This window comes from Propithecus coquereli, unplaced genomic scaffold (assembly GCF_000956105.1).
Source record: "Propithecus coquereli isolate 6110/MARCELLA unplaced genomic scaffold, Pcoq_1.0 Scaffold171, whole genome shotgun sequence".
Taxonomy (NCBI): Eukaryota; Metazoa; Chordata; class Mammalia; order Primates; family Indriidae; genus Propithecus; species Propithecus coquereli.
This window is the reverse complement of record NW_012141747.1, coordinates 5,023,620-5,041,211: the sequence shown is the minus strand read 5'-3', so window position 1 is coordinate 5,041,211 and position 17,592 is coordinate 5,023,620. Positions and strand designations below refer to the sequence as shown.

Here is a 17,592-nt window from a genome sequence, read left to right as displayed (position 1 = left end):
TCCTGCCCCTCCTCCCGCCGCCCTCCCCCTTCCCCAACATCCAATAGATGTTGTTCTGATATGTGCATTTATGTGTTGATTAGTTAATACCAATTTGATGGTGAGTACAAACGGATCCCGTTTGTTCATGCATCACTTTTCTGATTTTCTGTAGTTGTCTATGTTGTCTTTTAGCTCATTGAGTATCATTAAGATGATTGTTTTGAATTCTTTGTCAGGTAATTAATATATCTCTATTTCTTTAGTATCAGTTTCTGGACATTTATTTTATTCCTTTGATTGGGCCATTTCCCCATACCTTTCTATGCCTTTCCCCATATCTTTGCATGCCTTTAGTTGAGATTAGGGCATTTGAAAAAACAGCCACTTCTCCCAGTTTTTGCAGATTGACTTTTTACAGGGGAAGACCTTCACCAGTCATGCCATTTAGAGATACTATGGATCTCTCAAACCTTTTCTGGGGATTTGTCTTCTCTGAGCTGTGTGCGCAATGTCCCAGTTAAATAGGTTTGCCCCTGATTTTCTTAGGAGCCTGTAATTTCTTGCACCCGCTGGTGTCTCTCTGCAATATTGCAATGTCTCTGATGCTGTAACAAGCTGTGGCACTCTTTTGTTGTGTGGCCCCCAATCTGGCTCCCAAAATATATCACTGTTCCTGTCAGCACTCTGAGTCGGGCAAGACAGAGACCAGTTTTAGGGGCAGCCCCTCAAAAAAACAAGAATTTGGGGTGCACATTTCACTCTCCTCTCCGAGGGAGAAGCCAGGATTTGGGAGTTTTCTTCCAATTGCATTGTGCTATTCCAGGGAGAGAGGGGAGGAGCTAGGGCAAGCAAAATGCAACAAACTTTCTTACCTTCTTTGACACAACCCTTCCTGATGTTGTACTTGTCTGAGGTGCTGCAACTTCTTGCATGCTTTCTTGAAGTCTCACAAAGGCAATTTGGTCCCTCTATTTTTGTTAAGTCTGTGTTTGTGGGGGAATAAGGGCCTGTGGCTTCTTATTCCATCATCTTGCCGATATTATTCCAATTTAGATTTTTAATAAGAATTTTTGCTGTTCTGAAGACAGGTTTTATTTGTGGATTGAGTCCTGTGGCTGTACTCTTCTAACATTTGACATCTAAAGGAATAAGTGATGCTTTCAGCAATAAGAGAATGATAATTATGAAATGCTTTCTTTCTCCCTGCCTCTCCTCTTCCAGAAGTATCTGACTCAGAAGCAGCTTGGACTGGAAATAGAATCCAGGACCTGGGCCATCACACCACACTAGATTCCTCTGGAGTCCTTCTGTTCATCAGCCATAGAAAGTTTAGCTTCTGTGCCTTGTGGACCAAAACAGCAAAGCCAGTAGCTTTAGGCCTGTTTAAGCCTATAAGGAGGAAAGGAGATCAAAATAGCTAAAATGAGCGAGTATAAGAATTACTGCACTAAAGCAAACATTTGGGTTTTGTTTTGCTTTGCTTTGTTTTTCAGAGTCACTGCTAGGCATACTTATATGAAATCTCTCTGAAGCTCATGTTTGTTTCTGCCAGATGTTAGGCCTAAGGAGAAGGGAATAGATTCCAAATATGCAGAAAAAAATTGCTAAAAAATTTTTGTGTATCAAACTTCTTTAAAATCAAATAATCAAATGTAATAAGGATAAGTGCCTACCATAAGTCATAGAAATGGTTCTTTTTAACCTTTGGAAGCTACCAAAGTCCTGATAGACCAGAGGACATGGCTACGACTCTGTCATCTGGTATCTGACAACTGCTTCAACAAATGTTTCTCATAGGAGGATTTACTGAGAAACCGTCCTACCATACTGTTTCTATTATGGTCATTTTCTTCACCTTTTATTTCTTCTTTGTTGTTATTTTTTAGGTTAGACGCAAACAAGCCAATGCAGTACTTGGAAAACAAGACAGTTTTAAACCAGGCATTAGAACGGTTGAATTGGCCCATTTCATTGAAAGAGTTGTTGATGCTGGAAAATGAAATCCTAACTGGGAAAATGTACATCCATCAGGCAATGGAACTCCAGGAGGCTGCCAAGAAGAATTATTTGAACAAGGCACTGGAAGAGGTGGGTGCCATGAGGGTCATTGCCATCCCTATGTTAGCCTCCCTTGTCTCTCACTCTGCACCACACTGATTTCTAAAAGAGTTAGAGCCAATCCAGTTAAGGTTTCAGTACTTTTTCACCAGAAAGGAAATGCTATTTGATTTTACTATGGCCTTATTTTTAAAATAATACATCTTTTAATTGAAAAACAAAAGTAAATAGAAATATAATATAGTGATTAAAAGCCTTGACTTTGATAGGAGCCCAGATCACGGACTATCCCTAGATGTACCATCTAATCTCCGTGTGATTTTAGCTACTCACTCATTCTCTTTAAACGTAGATTTTCTTACTTGTAAAATAGCAGTATTAATAGTATATGTCTCATAGGGTTGTTATGAAGACAAAATGAACATGTGTAGTATTAAAAGCCCCCAATAACTGTTAGCAATTATCATTATTATTAATAAAACAAAGTTTCTAAAAAGAAAAAATAATTTATAATCTGCCTCATTGCTACCATTTTGGAGCATTTCCTCCTCAAATAAATGTTTTTTTTTCCTCCTCAAATAAATGTTTTTTTGCATTGATGCAGTCAGAGTGTCCATAATTAGTTGATATTCTGCTTTTTAATTTAGCATTATTGCATAAACTTTCTCTGTTTTTACTAAATCTTCAGATTGATATGGTTGGTGGTTATATAATATTTCATGATGGAAACATACCTGGTTCATTAAATTCTTCACTGAATGTTGAGTATTTGGCTTATTTTCCAGTTTTCTACTCTTTCACATAATGTTTTCATGGCTTCTATGGTGCATATAGTTGTATTATTCTGTTAAGATACGGTATTGGAAGTAGTATTTCTGGATCAAAGGGTATGAACATATGGAGGCTCTAAATCTCCAGTATAAAACTCCCTTTCCTAACTGCCTGTGGTTGTGTATGGGCATTGCTATGGTTTGAACTTGTCCCCCAAAGTTCATGTGTTGGAAATGTCATCCCCAATCAGTCGTGTTGGGAAGTGGGACCTTTAAAAGGTGATTAGGCCATAAAGGCTCTGCCCTCATAAATGGATTAATGCCATCATCTTGGGAGTGGATTCCTTATAAAAAGAATGAGTTTAGACCTCTCTTGCACTCTCTCTCTCCCATATGGTACCTTCTGCCAAGTCATGATGCAGTGACAAGGTCCTCAGCAGAGGCTGGCCCCTGATCTTGGACTTCCTAGCCTCCATAGTTGTGAGCCAGTAAATTTCTGTTTATTAAAAATTACTCAGTCTGTGATATTCTGTTTTATCAATACAAAACTAAGACAGATGTGGAATAGTTCATCCAAAATCTTACTAAATCCTAGATAAGTTTTGGGTATTCACCATCTGATAGTCTGAAAATCATCCTCAAAGATCTGACCTTTGGGGTTCATCATTTTGGATTCAGTCTTTGCCAAGTGATACTGGTTTTACCTGGTTTTAAATTCTGATTTTGATGCTCTAGAGTCTTATGTTCATTTTATTTATTTGTTTTTCTTTCATTTTATTTTTTGCCCTCAGATCACATTTTTTACTTCTGTGTAAAAAGCTATGTCTTTTGTGCAAAATGCAAAAATATTATCACAAAACATCATATTTCTACTAATGTTATTCAAAGAAAATGACTTCTTCAAAGAGTCGTTAAGTGTTTCTTTGGGAGACAGCATCTGATACCTCCAAACATTTTGTCTCTCTATTGGCCTTCCTCCCCTTGATGCTCTGTGGGCACTGAAAAATCAAAAGCACCAAAAGTGAATTGCCTACCTCTCCCTGAAAATATGTGTTCCTCTCATTGTGCTTCTTCCTGTCTGCTTGTTCTTTCACTTATCTGTTTAAATATTTATGAGTGCCTGTGAGATGCCAAACACCGTTCTAGACAGTGGTAGTACCAAGAACATAGCAGACCAAGTCCTGCCCTTGTTCTAATGGGGGAGACAGACCATTACTAGTCCCAAAATGATGGCCTCTTTCTGTGTTGAACCACCATTGCCTAACAGCAGAATTTGCTAGCATTATTCTTTTATCTATACTTTATATTAAATTTGCAAATAGGAAGTATTGCTAATGGAGTGAAAACAAGCCTCCTGTGATTCAGAATAAAGATGGTATATTCTACCGAATTTGTCTGGAGTTCTGGCAATCAAAAGTTCATTGTTCATAGGACATGAATTAATTAAATTAATTGTTCTATTAATTGACACTATGTATTGGATACACAGTACGGATTTGTTCACTGCATTGAAGACATGGTGCCATCCTAGTGGATGAGACATTGGAACAAAACATAACCTCTGTGAGATCTGAGACCTGGTCTGGCCTTATTTGTAGCTGTATCCAGGGTACCAAGAGTGGATGGAGCCTGGTACACAGTGGGCACTCAGTAAATGCACATTGAATGAATGAAACCCAGATCCTTACAGTAGAGCATTATAAATACCACAGCAGAGGCATACCCATAGAACAACTGGAAGACAGGAAAATGTGAGCTATTCTGACTGGGGAGTTGGGGAAGGCTTCCAGAGGGATATAATCTGGAAGGATGTATAAGATTTGGGGATTGGGCAGTGAGAAGTGTTCTGAGTGAAAGAAACAGCTCGTGCAAAGGCAGGGAGGTGGGGATAAACAGAGGATGCCCACCAAGGAGTGTGGCAGGAGATAAGATGGGAAAGGGAATGAGAAACTTGGAACTCTCTGCTGGGACCAGGGACTTATGCCTGTAGGAAATGGATACCCAGGGAGAGGTTTTCAGCAAGTGAAAGACATTAACAGATTTGTGTCTTAGAAAGATTATTTTGTCAGCAAGATGAAGCCCAATGTAAAAGACAAAAATCAGGTGCAACACTGCCATTGAGGAGTCCTTGAGCAAAGCAGGAACAGTGGGGTGAGGGGGAGAAATAAGTAAAAGAGACATGGATTGCTGGAAAGTTGAATGTGTGGGGTGAGCCACAGATCAAAGTTGAAGATGCCCACAGAACTTCTATCTTGGACAGCAGAGGGACAGAGGCAATGTCAACCACTTCCATCCTACCTCTGTTCCTTTGAGGCAGGGGTTCCCTGGCCAGCGCATCTAATCACCCTGCCATCCTCTAACCCTGTTCCACATATTTGTTTACTTCACAATACATTTTACTCCCTGACATCACATACACATTTGTTTATGGTATGTCTTCCCCACTAGAGTAAGATGGGGCTTGGTCTGCTATGTTCTAGGTACTCCCAGTGCCTGAATAGTGCCAGGCAGCTCATAGGCATGTGTAAATATTTCAGTGGATAAGTGAAAGAACAAACAGAGAAGAGGAGGCAAAGTGAAAGGAAGAGCATATTTTCAGGGAAGGGTAATTCACTTTGAGCTCTCTTTATTCTTAGGTGTCCACGGGGTGTCTGGGTGAGGAAGGCCAGTAGACAGCCACATGTTTGGAGCTTAGGAGAGAGGTCTGAGTTAAGGAGATAGATTTGGAAGTCATTTGAGGCTGAGCAAGGAGGAAGAGACAGTGGAAGGGACCAAGACAGAAAAGTGGGAGAAGCAGGAGGCCCAGGACAGAGAGCGATGGTGTGAGCCAGAGGCAGGAGGTGATTATGAGCACTGGCTATGGAGTCAGGTGGACCCGAATGCAAATCCCAGTTGTGCCACTTTCTAGCTGTGTGATCTCCTCAGGCCTTCTAAGCCTCGTTTCCTCATCTTTAGAATAGGGAAATCAAGGTACCAACCTAAAAGATGGTTGTTGGACAACACACATCGCATGCTTCAGGCAGAGCACAGCACTAAGTGCTCAGCAGTAAATGTACTCAAGGTATATCATCTTTGATCGCTATTTCCATTATTAAAGCTATTATCAAAGAGTTTCAAAAAGTCATACAGGATGATGTCTGAAAGCCATTTGATTTGACAAGAGGGAGCTCATTAGTGATGTTGGCCAGAACAATGTCAGTGGAATGGTGGGAGCAGGAGCCAGTTTGTAGTGGGTGGAAGGGTGGGTAGAAGTGTCTAGAAGGTCAATATAGGAAGTGAAGACTTTTGTTTCCAGATCTTCATAAGGAAGGTGAGGAGAAAGATGGTGGGATGAGAGTGGGGAGCAAGAGTGGGAGAAGGCATTTAGTTTGTGCAATGGCATCACTGGGTCCACTGCCACCCCCTTCTTGGTCAAGGGCTGGAGCTCTCCCTTCACTGCCCTGTCCCCGCACAGGTGTCCAAAGCCCCCATCCTCTGTTCAGGGGACTCGCACATGTCTTAGGACAGTTGTCCACAGGTAATGAATTGGGGAAGGAGGAGTCATATTTGGCAGCTTCTCTTCAGCGTTCTTTCTACTCTTAGCATGGCCCTCTGCAATGGAAGCTTCTGTACGTAGTTTCCTTAAAATAATACTTCTTACCATGTGTGATACATTCTGAGATTTGACAATTCCATTTTTATTATGCCACATTGATTCGATTTCATGACCACTAAGAGGTCTCAACCTCCAGCGCAATAAACACTGGTTGGGAACAATGATCAAGATTGCAAGGCTTTCTGAGATCCTGAGGTGGAAAAGTCATCACAGATGCTAATCATTTTTACTTATTTGAATATAAATAGAATCTCATTTTACATTCTTTTAGCAAAGACCAAAGATTTGATCAATGATTGAAAATTGGAGGAGAAGAAACCTGTTAATCATTAAGCCCCCTTAATGTGTATTGATAATGTGCAGCAAAAGGTGGTCAAAATTCTTGAGGGAGGGAGATCCAATAAAAAATGCCCACGTGTGGCCAGCCACAATGGTTCACATCTGTAATCTTACTACTTTGGGAGGCCAAGGCTAGAGGATCATTTGAGGCCAGGAGTTTGAGACCAGCCTGGGCAATATATTGAGACCCCATCTATACAAAAAATTTAAAAATTAGCTGGTTGTGGTGGCACACACCTGTAGTCCCAGGTATTTAGGAGGTCTGGGCAACAGAGTTGTCTCTAAAAAAAAAACCAAAATGGTATGATCACTGTATTTGGCCTGCTCCAGGGCATATCCTGGAGTGATGTTGGCACCCAGCATAGTTGCCCCGCTGGTTCCTGAGTTTGGGACAGATTCGTGATTTTTCTGTCAGTGAGGACCAGAGGTGGAGAAGATGTGCCTGCAAATGTCCAGGTAGCCTGTGCCTACTTTTTACACTCTGGCTTCCACTGGCAGTCCCTGGCTGGCCCCAGATCAGACCTGAGGTGAGAACCATTATTCTCACCTGCTCTGCCCAGCATCCTACACTGGGCACATTCCATGATTGTATAATGGTTTCCTCCTATTTGCATAATCCACTGGCTTTGTGGTGTCCCTGGAGACAGGCGCTTTGCTTACTGACCGCATAATGAAAGGAGAAATCTTAAGTTTAAAATGTTTAATTCCCCTTGGAAAGTCTCCTCATCAGCACCCCTCATATTGCTGTGGTTGCAGATTTCATCCTCATTGGCCAGTCCTGAGCCCTCAAAGCGGAGCTGTAGTGGAATTCGCCAATGGTGTGTGTGAACTCTAATGAAACTTGCATAGCTCCCTGGGGGCCTGGTCTAGGGCAGCCCAGCCATGCTCTCCTGCAACATTTCCTTAGGAAATAAGGATTGTTCTCCAGAGCAAATCCTACAAAATCCAGGCCCAGAAATATCTAAAGGGCTTTTCCACCCATAACCTTGACTGCCTTAGAAAATTTGGAGCCAAAAAAACTTTTTAAGCTGTAAGCAATCCTAAAGGAAGCCTTGGAAATTTACCCAAACAGCTGGCTGCACATGGTTACTTCTGAAAGCCATAACTGCCAAGGAATCTGGAGTCTATAGCCTTTAGGAATGGTGAATCAAGCACTCTGCTCCATGAAAAACTGTCCAGAAGAAGAAGCGTGTTAGGAAAATGCACATAAAGAGGGGGTAGGGGTGAGATTGGGTGAGATGGAACCAGGAGAATGAAGAGGAGAGAGACCATTTGGACTTGAGAACATTATGCTCATTTGTGACTTTGATACTATCCATTTAGGAGAGTGTTAGCTGGGGAGACTTAGAGGAAATTTCTTTGAGTTATGTAAAATGAAGCCAGAATATATACAGTTGTTATTTGTGCTCCCTAACAGTAACTGGACCGTTATTCTTGCATTGTAACCCATATATATATATATATATATATATATTTTTTTTTTTTTTTTTTTTTAACACTTCTTAAGATTCCCTCTTTAAAGGGAGGTCAGAGGCGTCACACCTTAACTGATTAGTGGTCCTTTCTCATTCCGCTAGTTAAAACTTTAGGCTGTTCTGATGATATTTGGATCTGGTGGGAAGACTAGCTTCCTAGCAGCTGTGAACTATTCTCAATAGAATAAGAGCTCCTTGTGTGGGGGCAGGAGTTTAACAAGTCTGTGTTGTGCTTCGATGATGTTGCCATCACAGAAAGCATGACACGTGCACATTCAGGCCCCACTGTCCCCACACAGCACTGCAGTGATAAGTTAGCATCTGGAAATGGGACCCTGGATGGGCCCCTACGGTTGGTGTAGAAGGTGTGGCCAGGGTGATGCTGAAAGCTCAGAAACAGTCAGAGGATGTCAAAGAGACAATGCCAACTCACTGTTGTGCCAGTTAGCTGGGATTTAAGGAGAGCATCCTGCTCAGGAACACCAGTCACTGGAGGAAATTCAAAGAAGGGTAGAAAAATTCCCCCAAACTGTATTATCTGACAGAAGACAGAAAAGTCTTCTGTCTAGTGTCCTGATGTTCAGGAGTGGGAAGGTGGGTGTCAGGCCTGGGGATTCCTGAGATGACAAAAACCCCATAGCCGGGTTGTCTTTTCATTCTAAAGCTAAAGGCAACCCTCCTCGCTGGAGATTTCAGCTGGGCAGACCCCAGCAGCCTCCTGCCTCTATGTTTATCTTTGTTCTGAGTCATGAATTCTATGCTAGCACCCTAAACAGGCTTGGAGACAGTCTTTACCCTCCCTGCTTGGAGAAAGAGAACCGAGTGTGGTGGGCTTAGCAGCAGGGGCCAGTCAGGAAACAGAATCCTGTTCAGTCAATTCAACGTGAAACAACGTTAACAAAGGGACTCTGCAGAGGTGAAGGTAGGCAGGTCTAAGGCCATCTGTGGGGAATATCGAGGCATCCAGGTACTAGCAATAGCAGGGAGTTGTCAACACCCCTAGACATGAAGGGGCAGGGGAAGGAAGAGCCAAGTCCACTGGCAGGACGGGAGGGAATCCTAGAGACACAGAACAAGGAGGGGACAGGAAACCAGCTCCCTGGTCTTTCTCCTCCTCCTGCCTTCCAGTCTCTGCCAGTGCCTCACTTGGGCTGCCCCTTCCAGAAGCCAGCCAGCTAGAGAAATAGGTATAGTACTTGGGGCCCAGCCTCTGGGCACAGAGCAGGGCAGGGAAGGACAGAGAATGAATTCGGGGAGCAAGTGGGTGGAGGAGGGATAGCCAGCCCAGAGAGGTACATGTCTTGAAAAGTTTTCTTAAAGATCACATTCTCGTGTGAGATATTTGTATAAAGTAGGTAGCTGGTAGTGGTCCATACGTCAGGCAACGGCACAAAAGTGGCTCCAATGTGTGGCTGTTGTTCATCTAGGGAGTGGCAGGAGATGGACAACTGTATCAGTAACACCTGAATTGCAAATTCCAAAGCTTCAGTAACTTTAAATATTTCAAATTTTTCTCTCTTTGATTTTTCCCTAAAAGAGCAATGAGAGAATATTCCCTGAGAAGATGTTATAGGTTTTCTTTTCAAGCTAGGCAAATAGCTTTGGTATTTTTTTTAATATAATACATATTTATTAGGTTCCTTTGCTGCTACAAGACACACACACACACACACATTCGTCTTTTCATAAAAGCCCTTGAAGTTGCTATTTATGAATGTTTGATTAGAGATTTCGCTTTCAGAATGATTAACTCTTCTCTGTTGCTGTGAGTCTCAAAACACTCCAGGCTGGCCCTATCCTGTTCACCAAGGTTTTAAAGGGGGTTGGATTATTCACAGAGCCAGTTTGTGAATGTTCTGGTCTCATCACCAGGGTTCCCGGAGAGAGGAAAGGGCAGAACCTGCCTGACCCTCCATGCATTACCTTGATTAGTTAGAGCAGTCACAGACTTTACTTGATCTTAAGGACAAACGTGGACAGAGAAGCATGTTGGAGCTGTGGCTAGGACAGTTTGGCGATTGTGTGTGGCAGAGTTCAATGATTTGGGGCAGGAAAAATATTTAATAGTAGTTTTTTGACAAGATTTTGAGCCAAAGACCAGTTCTAGTTAAATCGTAGAAATGTGTTCTATGCCCAGTGAGGAAAGAAGCATGTTGCCTGTCAAATGGAAAATTTTAAAGCATCAAACATTTAGTAACTTCACTGTCTCCACCAATGAAAGCCCAAGAGTGTGCCCTTGGAATTAAGTCATGTAATGAAAGGAGAGTGGCACTATTTAGATCCCTAGTCCATATCACCTGGTGATTGAATGTGGCAATGAAGTGAATTGGATGATCTGAATTTTGTAGACAAGTTTAAATCAAATTACCCAATGTCCAGCATCCCTGCTGCAGTGTCATAGCTCGTGGGACTTCCTCACTGAAACTGGTGTGCAGCTGTTCTCATGTGCCTAAGCCTAGATATGGTGGTTTATTTATTTAGTGCTAGTATTTCTTGTGCACTCTCTCTCTCCTTCCCAGCCCTCTGTCTCTCCCTTACCCCCCACTGACTCTCTCGTCACCCATGTATTTCCCTTAAGCGCCCATGGTTTGTATTTTGTGTGTATACGTAGGTGAGATATGACAGAAAAGGAACAAGGTTGAAGGATGTTCTTTGGCATGGACTATACAGTGCCCCTGAAGTCTTTGGCAAGATTCAAAAACAGCAGGACATCATTTTTATGAAACAAAGTCATCAATATTCTGACTAAAGGAATGGGATGTCTAGCTGCCCTGATGAGATGTCTTTTCATCCTAGGAAGCCCATGTCCTATTTCGTGGGATGAACCACTGTCTTAAAGCTGGCCTGGCAGGCTTGCTTTGCTTTGCCATGGCTACTCAGCTTTATCTGTGGTGGAACTGAATTGACTGTGCTATGGTACAAGTGCATCATTAAGTAGGCTGCAGTGAATGGTTCTCCATAGAGCTCCATGCTGTGGAATCAACCAGAAATGAACTCTTGCCATTGGTAATAAGAGTTGGAAACAAAAACAGAATAAATACGAGTTCTTTGTACAAAGTGCTTTAATATCTGTCCTAGTCCTTTCAGATGAACTCACAGGTGTATACTTTTAGCCACTTGGAAAGACATTTCCTTAGGCAGCATTTGCAGTGTTAAGAATGAATGCCATAGCACTCTGCAGTGCTACCATTCACTGTTGTAGCACATGCAAGAGGAAGGTCCTCACAGAGCAAATGGATTTTCTGTATCAGACAAATTGGGAAGTGAGTGAAACTATAGAAAAAAAAGAGTTCTCTGATTATTTTAGGCAACTGAATTCACAGATTTGTTCCTCCAGACCCATTCTGAAAATGTAGAAAGCAATCTCGCCAGTTAGCTTCTGGCTGGAACATTGAGAGAATCAATATTTGGAATCTAAAGATAAAAGAAGGCTGGTTAAATAAATTATGTGACTCTACTGATTCTGAATTTTTAAAAGGAACTGTAAAAGTATCTATGTATAGGTTCTAATAAGCGACCTGTCATACTGATGAAATCTAAAGAGGAAGAATGCCTTTCTAGAATTGATGCACACAGCTTTGTGGAATTATAGGTTGTTATTCGTCTGCAGGCAGGGAGGCTATCTGGTGGCCTTAGTGACCAAAAGTACATCCCTAGCCAATTGGTTTTTGATGTGAACACTGGTGGCTTGAAGCAAAGTGGCTTTAGAAGTTAAACTTTTTGTTAAGGTGAGGTTTTTAAGCAACAGACAATTTATTAATGACTTGGCATGTTCCAGATTCTCAAGATTCTAAATTCTAGCAATTATTAGAATACTTGCCATCGAGTCTTCCATTGAAGAGCTGACTGTAGGAAACTGTGGTGTGGACATCTCTTTGGAGTATGAAGATGGAAAAACTGTGCTACTCACATTCCCAGTTCTGGCCAGTACATTTCCCTCATCTTGTAGAAACTGCAAGCAGGGATAGCATGCTTGTGTCCCTGCCCTGGTATACACATGGCCTGATAGTTTCAGCAGGAGTGCATAGTCAGACCCTCCTGGACAGAAATATGGAACTAGAGGGTGTTAGAGATCATTTCATTTGCCCCCTCATTTCACATATGCAGAAACTGAAGCCCAGAAAGATTAAAAGATTGCCCAAAGTTGTACATCCACGTGGGCAGCACTCAATCCTATTTCTTCTGTCTCCTGGCCGAGGCTCCTCCCTTTGAGGTCATTTTCAGACTGCAGTAGGCCATTCTGAATCTCCGACAGGAAGGAATGCCTGAGTTTCCCCCTTGGGCAAAAGCTCAAGAATAAGCAGGTAACATTCACCTTCCGCCAGTGATGTTGGATCATTCTCTTTGACATACTGATACCCTCAGTAAAAGTACAAAGTCTATGAGAAGGGAGGGACCCAAGAAAAATTTGGCTAAATGGGAGCATCATAAAGAAAAGAGTAGAGTTCACTGCACATTTTTGTCCATGGCTACAGAGGCTGCAAGCAACACAAGTCTGAAGACTTGATAATATCCCATAATTCCTTTAAGAGGCATTAACCCCTTAGCATATTAATTCTTCACTTCTGAAGACCTGGCTCTAAGTTTTCATCTCTGAAGATATAAACCATACTCCTACTTCTTTTAATGAACCTGAAAGGATCTCCAAACAGATCCAAATGATAGATGGCTGCAACAGAACCCAGTCACATCAGGGCACCATGGAAATGAGCCCACTTATTTCCAGAACCCAAACTGCATTGATCATGAATAATGACCCAAGAGTAAATGGTGTTCAGACTGCCTGAAGTTATTTAAATTTTTATAGTCAATTGCCTCATAAATTAGAGAATTCCTTAAGTGGAGGCCTGCAGGTGAACTCATAAAGTATGCATTGAATACTTTATTTATGATATAACTATAGCATGGCAAACACATAGCTATAGCTAAACAGCTATAGCACTGCAAAAGGTGGCATCCAAATGCCTGTGAAAACATTTTATAGTGGGCTTTGTGTCATGAGGAAGAGAAGCATTTGATGGGCTGTGAAAAGGAAACACTAGAGAATGATTTCACTGGGCACTCTAATTGGCATGGAGGACTCATGTCTTTAAGAAACCCAAAAATTAATAAGTTAATGGTCAAGAAAGAAAAAAAATGAGGAAAAATCCAGGATAAAAAATCTCCAGTTTCTGCAGTATAGCAATTTGGAGAAAAAGGCCTATTTGGCCCATCTTTTTATTTAAAAGGAGATTCAGAAGCTTTTGTGCTCATTCACTCATTCAGCCCACTATAGTATATGCAAAACACGGTGAGTGGTTACAGAGAGCAAACAAAAATAAACGACCACCTATTTTTACCTTTAAAAGAAAGATTTGTAGAAGTATAATTTGCACATCATGAAATTTACTTATTTCAATTCAATTATCTTTGTAAAACTGACAAAGTTGTCAACCAACATCACAGTCCAGTTTTAGAACATTATTATCATCCCAGTGAGATCCCTCATGCCCATTTGCAATCAATCTCTGTTCACATCCTCAGCTCTAGGTAACCACTAATCAATTTCTGTCTCTATAAATTTGCATTTTCTGTACATTTTTTATATATTAACAAATGACTGGATAATATTTCATTGTATAGATATACCACCTTTTGTTTATCCATTCCCCAGTTAATGGACATTTGAATTATTTCCACCTTTTCATTATTGTGAATAATGCTGATATGAACACTTAAATGCAAGTTTTTGTATTATTATGAGTTTTAATTTATCTTGGCTAGATACCTAATACTATAGTGGTATTTCCAGGTTATATGGTAAGTTTAATTTTTTAAGAAACTGTCAAATTTTTTTCCAAGTGTCCAAAACCAACGGACTATAAATATAAAGATTTATCTCTGGCCTCTCAATACTGTTCCGTTGATCTGTATGACTATCCTTATGTTAGTACCACACTTTCTTAATGACTGTAGCTTTATAATAATTTTTGAAATCAAGAAGTATAAGTCCTCCAAATTTGTTCTTTTCAAAATTTTTTTGGCTTGTCTAGGTCCTCTGTATTTACATGTAAATTTTAGGGTCAGCTTCTCAATTTCTGCAAAAAACTCACAAAAATTAACAAACAAAAAACTTGCTGGGATTTTGATATAAATTATATTAAGTCTAACAGATCAATTTGGGAAAAATGACTATCTTACTAATATCAAGTCTTCTAATCCATGAATATGGTATATCACTCCACTTATTAGATCTTTAATATCTCTCAGTGATATTTTATAGTTTTCAGTGTATAGGTCTTTCCTTTATTTTGATCAATTTATTCCTATTATATTCTTTTTGATGCTATTATAAGTGGAATTTTTCTTAATTTTGTTTTCAAAGTGTTCATTGCTAGTACATAGAAATACAATTTTTTTTGTTTATTTATCTTGTAACATGACACCTTGCTGAACTTGTTAATTCTAGCTTTTGGGTGAATTCCCTAGGGTTTTTCACACATAGGGTCATATCATTTATGAATAAAGACAGTTTTACTTTTTCCAATCTGGAGGCTTTTATTTTTTCTTTCTTGACTGTACTGGCTAGAACCTCAAGAACAATGTTGAATAGAAGTGACAAGACTGATTTGCCTTGTTTCTGGTCTTAAGAGGAAACTGTCTAGTCTTTTAACATTAAGTATGATGTAGTCTGTAGGCTTTTCATAGGTGCCTTTTATCAAGTTGAGGAAGTTCCTTTCTATTCCTGATTTATTGAGAGTTTTATCATGAAAAGGTGTTGGATTTTGTCAAATGCTTTTTCTCCATGCGTTGAAATAATCATGTGGTTTTATCTCTTATTCTGTTCACATAGTGCATTACATTAATTGTTGTCCTTTATTCTATTAATACGAGTGTTAAACCAGTTTTGCATTCCTACAATAAATCCTACTTGGCCATTGTGTATAATCCTTCTTATATGTTGCTGGATTTATTTGACATTTTCTTGCAGATCTTGCACCTATATCCATGATGAATATAAGTCTATAGTTTCCTTTTCTTGTGATATCTTTGTCTGGTTTGCTATTAGGTTATACTCGGCCTTCCCTTTTCTATATAAATGATCTTTCCAGTAATTTTTGCTTCCCTAGGGATCCTCCTTCCAGTTCTCCAGCCAGAAATCTGGGATTCTACTTAGCTAGCTCAGTTGCATGCTTGTACTTAATGTGCTTGTATCTGGAGCCAAACAGAGGGTGGAGAGAGAGAGGGAGGGAGATAAAGAACAATGGGAGTTCACACCACCTTCTTGCAATCATAATGCCACTAATCATACAGGAAGTTTACCCTCCTTCAGAGTTTTGGTTCTTCTGGGCTGACCACATTGCTGCCACTACCACAGGATTGCCTGGGGACTGAGGTATGAAAATGGAGGAAAAAAGGTAGAATTTTTGCATTCTTTCTGAACTTTAGGAGTTCCTTTTCCCACTCCTCAATCTAGAACTAGAAGGCTTCTCCTATGGCTCTTTCTGACTGCACTCTGGTGCCCACTTCTGGGTTTTAAACCAGCTTGAGATCAGGATAGGAGACACTAGAGGGAAAAATGGTAAACTCACCACTAGTTTGGTGATACTTTGAATTCTTGTTTTCTTTTCCAACCCATTTACTATTACATATTTGCTTTTCAGAATCTTTAAATAGATTTTACCTTGAATCCAAACCCTCTGTATGTCTATTTTTAATTTTTCTAGTAATTCATTTTTAATACATTTTATGAGACCATTGGTCCTCAAATTTATTGGGAATTAAAAATCATTACTTCCAGGCTGCACATGGCGGCTCACACCTATGATCCCAGAACTTTGGGAAGCCGAGGTGAGAGGATCACTTGAGGCCAAGAGTTCAAGACCAGCCTGGGCAACATAGTGAGACCCCATCTCTACAAAAAATTTTTAAAATTAGCCAGGCATGGTAGTGTGTGCCTGTAGTCTCAGCTACTCAGGAGGCTGAGGCAGGAGGTTCACTTGAGCACAGGCATTTGAGGTTGCAGTGAGCTATGATCATGCCACTCACTCCAGCCCAGGCCACAGAGTGAGACCCTGCCTCCAAAAATAATAATAATAATAATAATGACTTACAGATGATAGGACAAAGGCTTTGGAGGATTTTGAGGGGATAAGTTAGTAGGGATTGGGTCTTTTTATTAATGATCAGTCACCAAGCATAAAAAAAATAGAACTTAGAGTTGGACTTTAAAAATCAAAATGATGCTATTAGTTTCTTCATGTAGTAGACATAGTTATGATAGTCACTCCAACTTTGATTCATATAGTGCCATTTGGAAATATGAAAACAGTCTTTTCTTTTGCTTTTTCTGAAATTTCCTGAGGGTGATGTCTACCCAGAAAGGTTATAACTGAGCTGGACTTTGGGAACAGGGAAAGGACCCTGTACATTTTTTTAAATCTTTTTTCTCTGTGTTCTTCAAATTGGATACTTTCTGCTGTTTTGTCTTCAAATATACTCTTTCTTCTGTTATATCAATTCTACTATTGAGTCCCTCCAGATATTATGTATCTTACTTCTAAAACTTCCATTTTTCTTTAATAGTTTCTATTTTTCTGCTGAAATAAAAACTACCTCGCCATTCATTTCAAGAGTATTTACCTTTATCTCATGGACTATGGTTGTAATTGCTAGTTTAAGATCTTTATCTGATCATTCCAACATCTGAGTCATCTCAATTTTGGGATCTATTGATTGCCTTTTACCTTGAGAATTGGTCATATTCATTTGCTTTTTTGTATGTTGCATTTTTTGATTATATAATGGACATTTTGAATATGATATCTTAAGATTCTGGATTCTCTGGAGAAGGTTGAACTTTTTTAGTTGTCATCAAACTTGGTTAGGTTTAGACTGTAAGTTCTGTCTCAGCTTCTATTGCAATGGTTCCCATGTCAGTTCAGTTTTAAAATGCTGTGCTATTTCTTTCAAGTCTGCCTTATGCCTGTATCATTCAGGGTTTATTCTGGTAGTCTGGGATTTGGACAATGGTTTATATTATAGTTCAGTTCTCAAACTTGTGGAGTTTTCAAGATGGCCGATGAGAGACATCAGCTGCCAGATTGTCTCAGAAAGAAGGAAAAGTTTTAGATGAAAAACAAACAAACAAACAAACATGAATCAGGTGTAATTCCAAGGGAAAAGTGTCAGAACATACCAGAGATTGCATGGGGAGAAGTTGTGGAGCAGAATAAGAAGGAGCAAGATATTGACAGAGATCAAGCCCTGAGAGGCTTGGAGTTCACCAAAAAGGGTAGGTGGGGTGGTTTGTTTCTCCCCCATCACATCTCTGGCAGTCAGCAGGCTCCTGAGCTTCTAGAGAGCCTTTCTACCCCCGTGAGCTCAAAAGCTG

The 17,592-nt window shown here is 40.3% G+C and overlaps 1 protein-coding gene across 1 annotated transcript in view; it reads left to right on the top strand.

Moving 5' to 3' along the window:
* Positions 1-17,592, top strand: part of VWA3B (von Willebrand factor A domain containing 3B) — a 188,906-nt gene that overhangs the window by 146,627 nt on the left and 24,687 nt on the right. Inside the window, exon 21 of the mRNA XM_012641874.1 lies at positions 1,869-2,070. Coding sequence (XP_012497328.1) covers positions 1,869-2,070 — 202 coding nt within the window. The remainder of the gene's footprint in view (positions 1-1,868; positions 2,071-17,592) is intronic.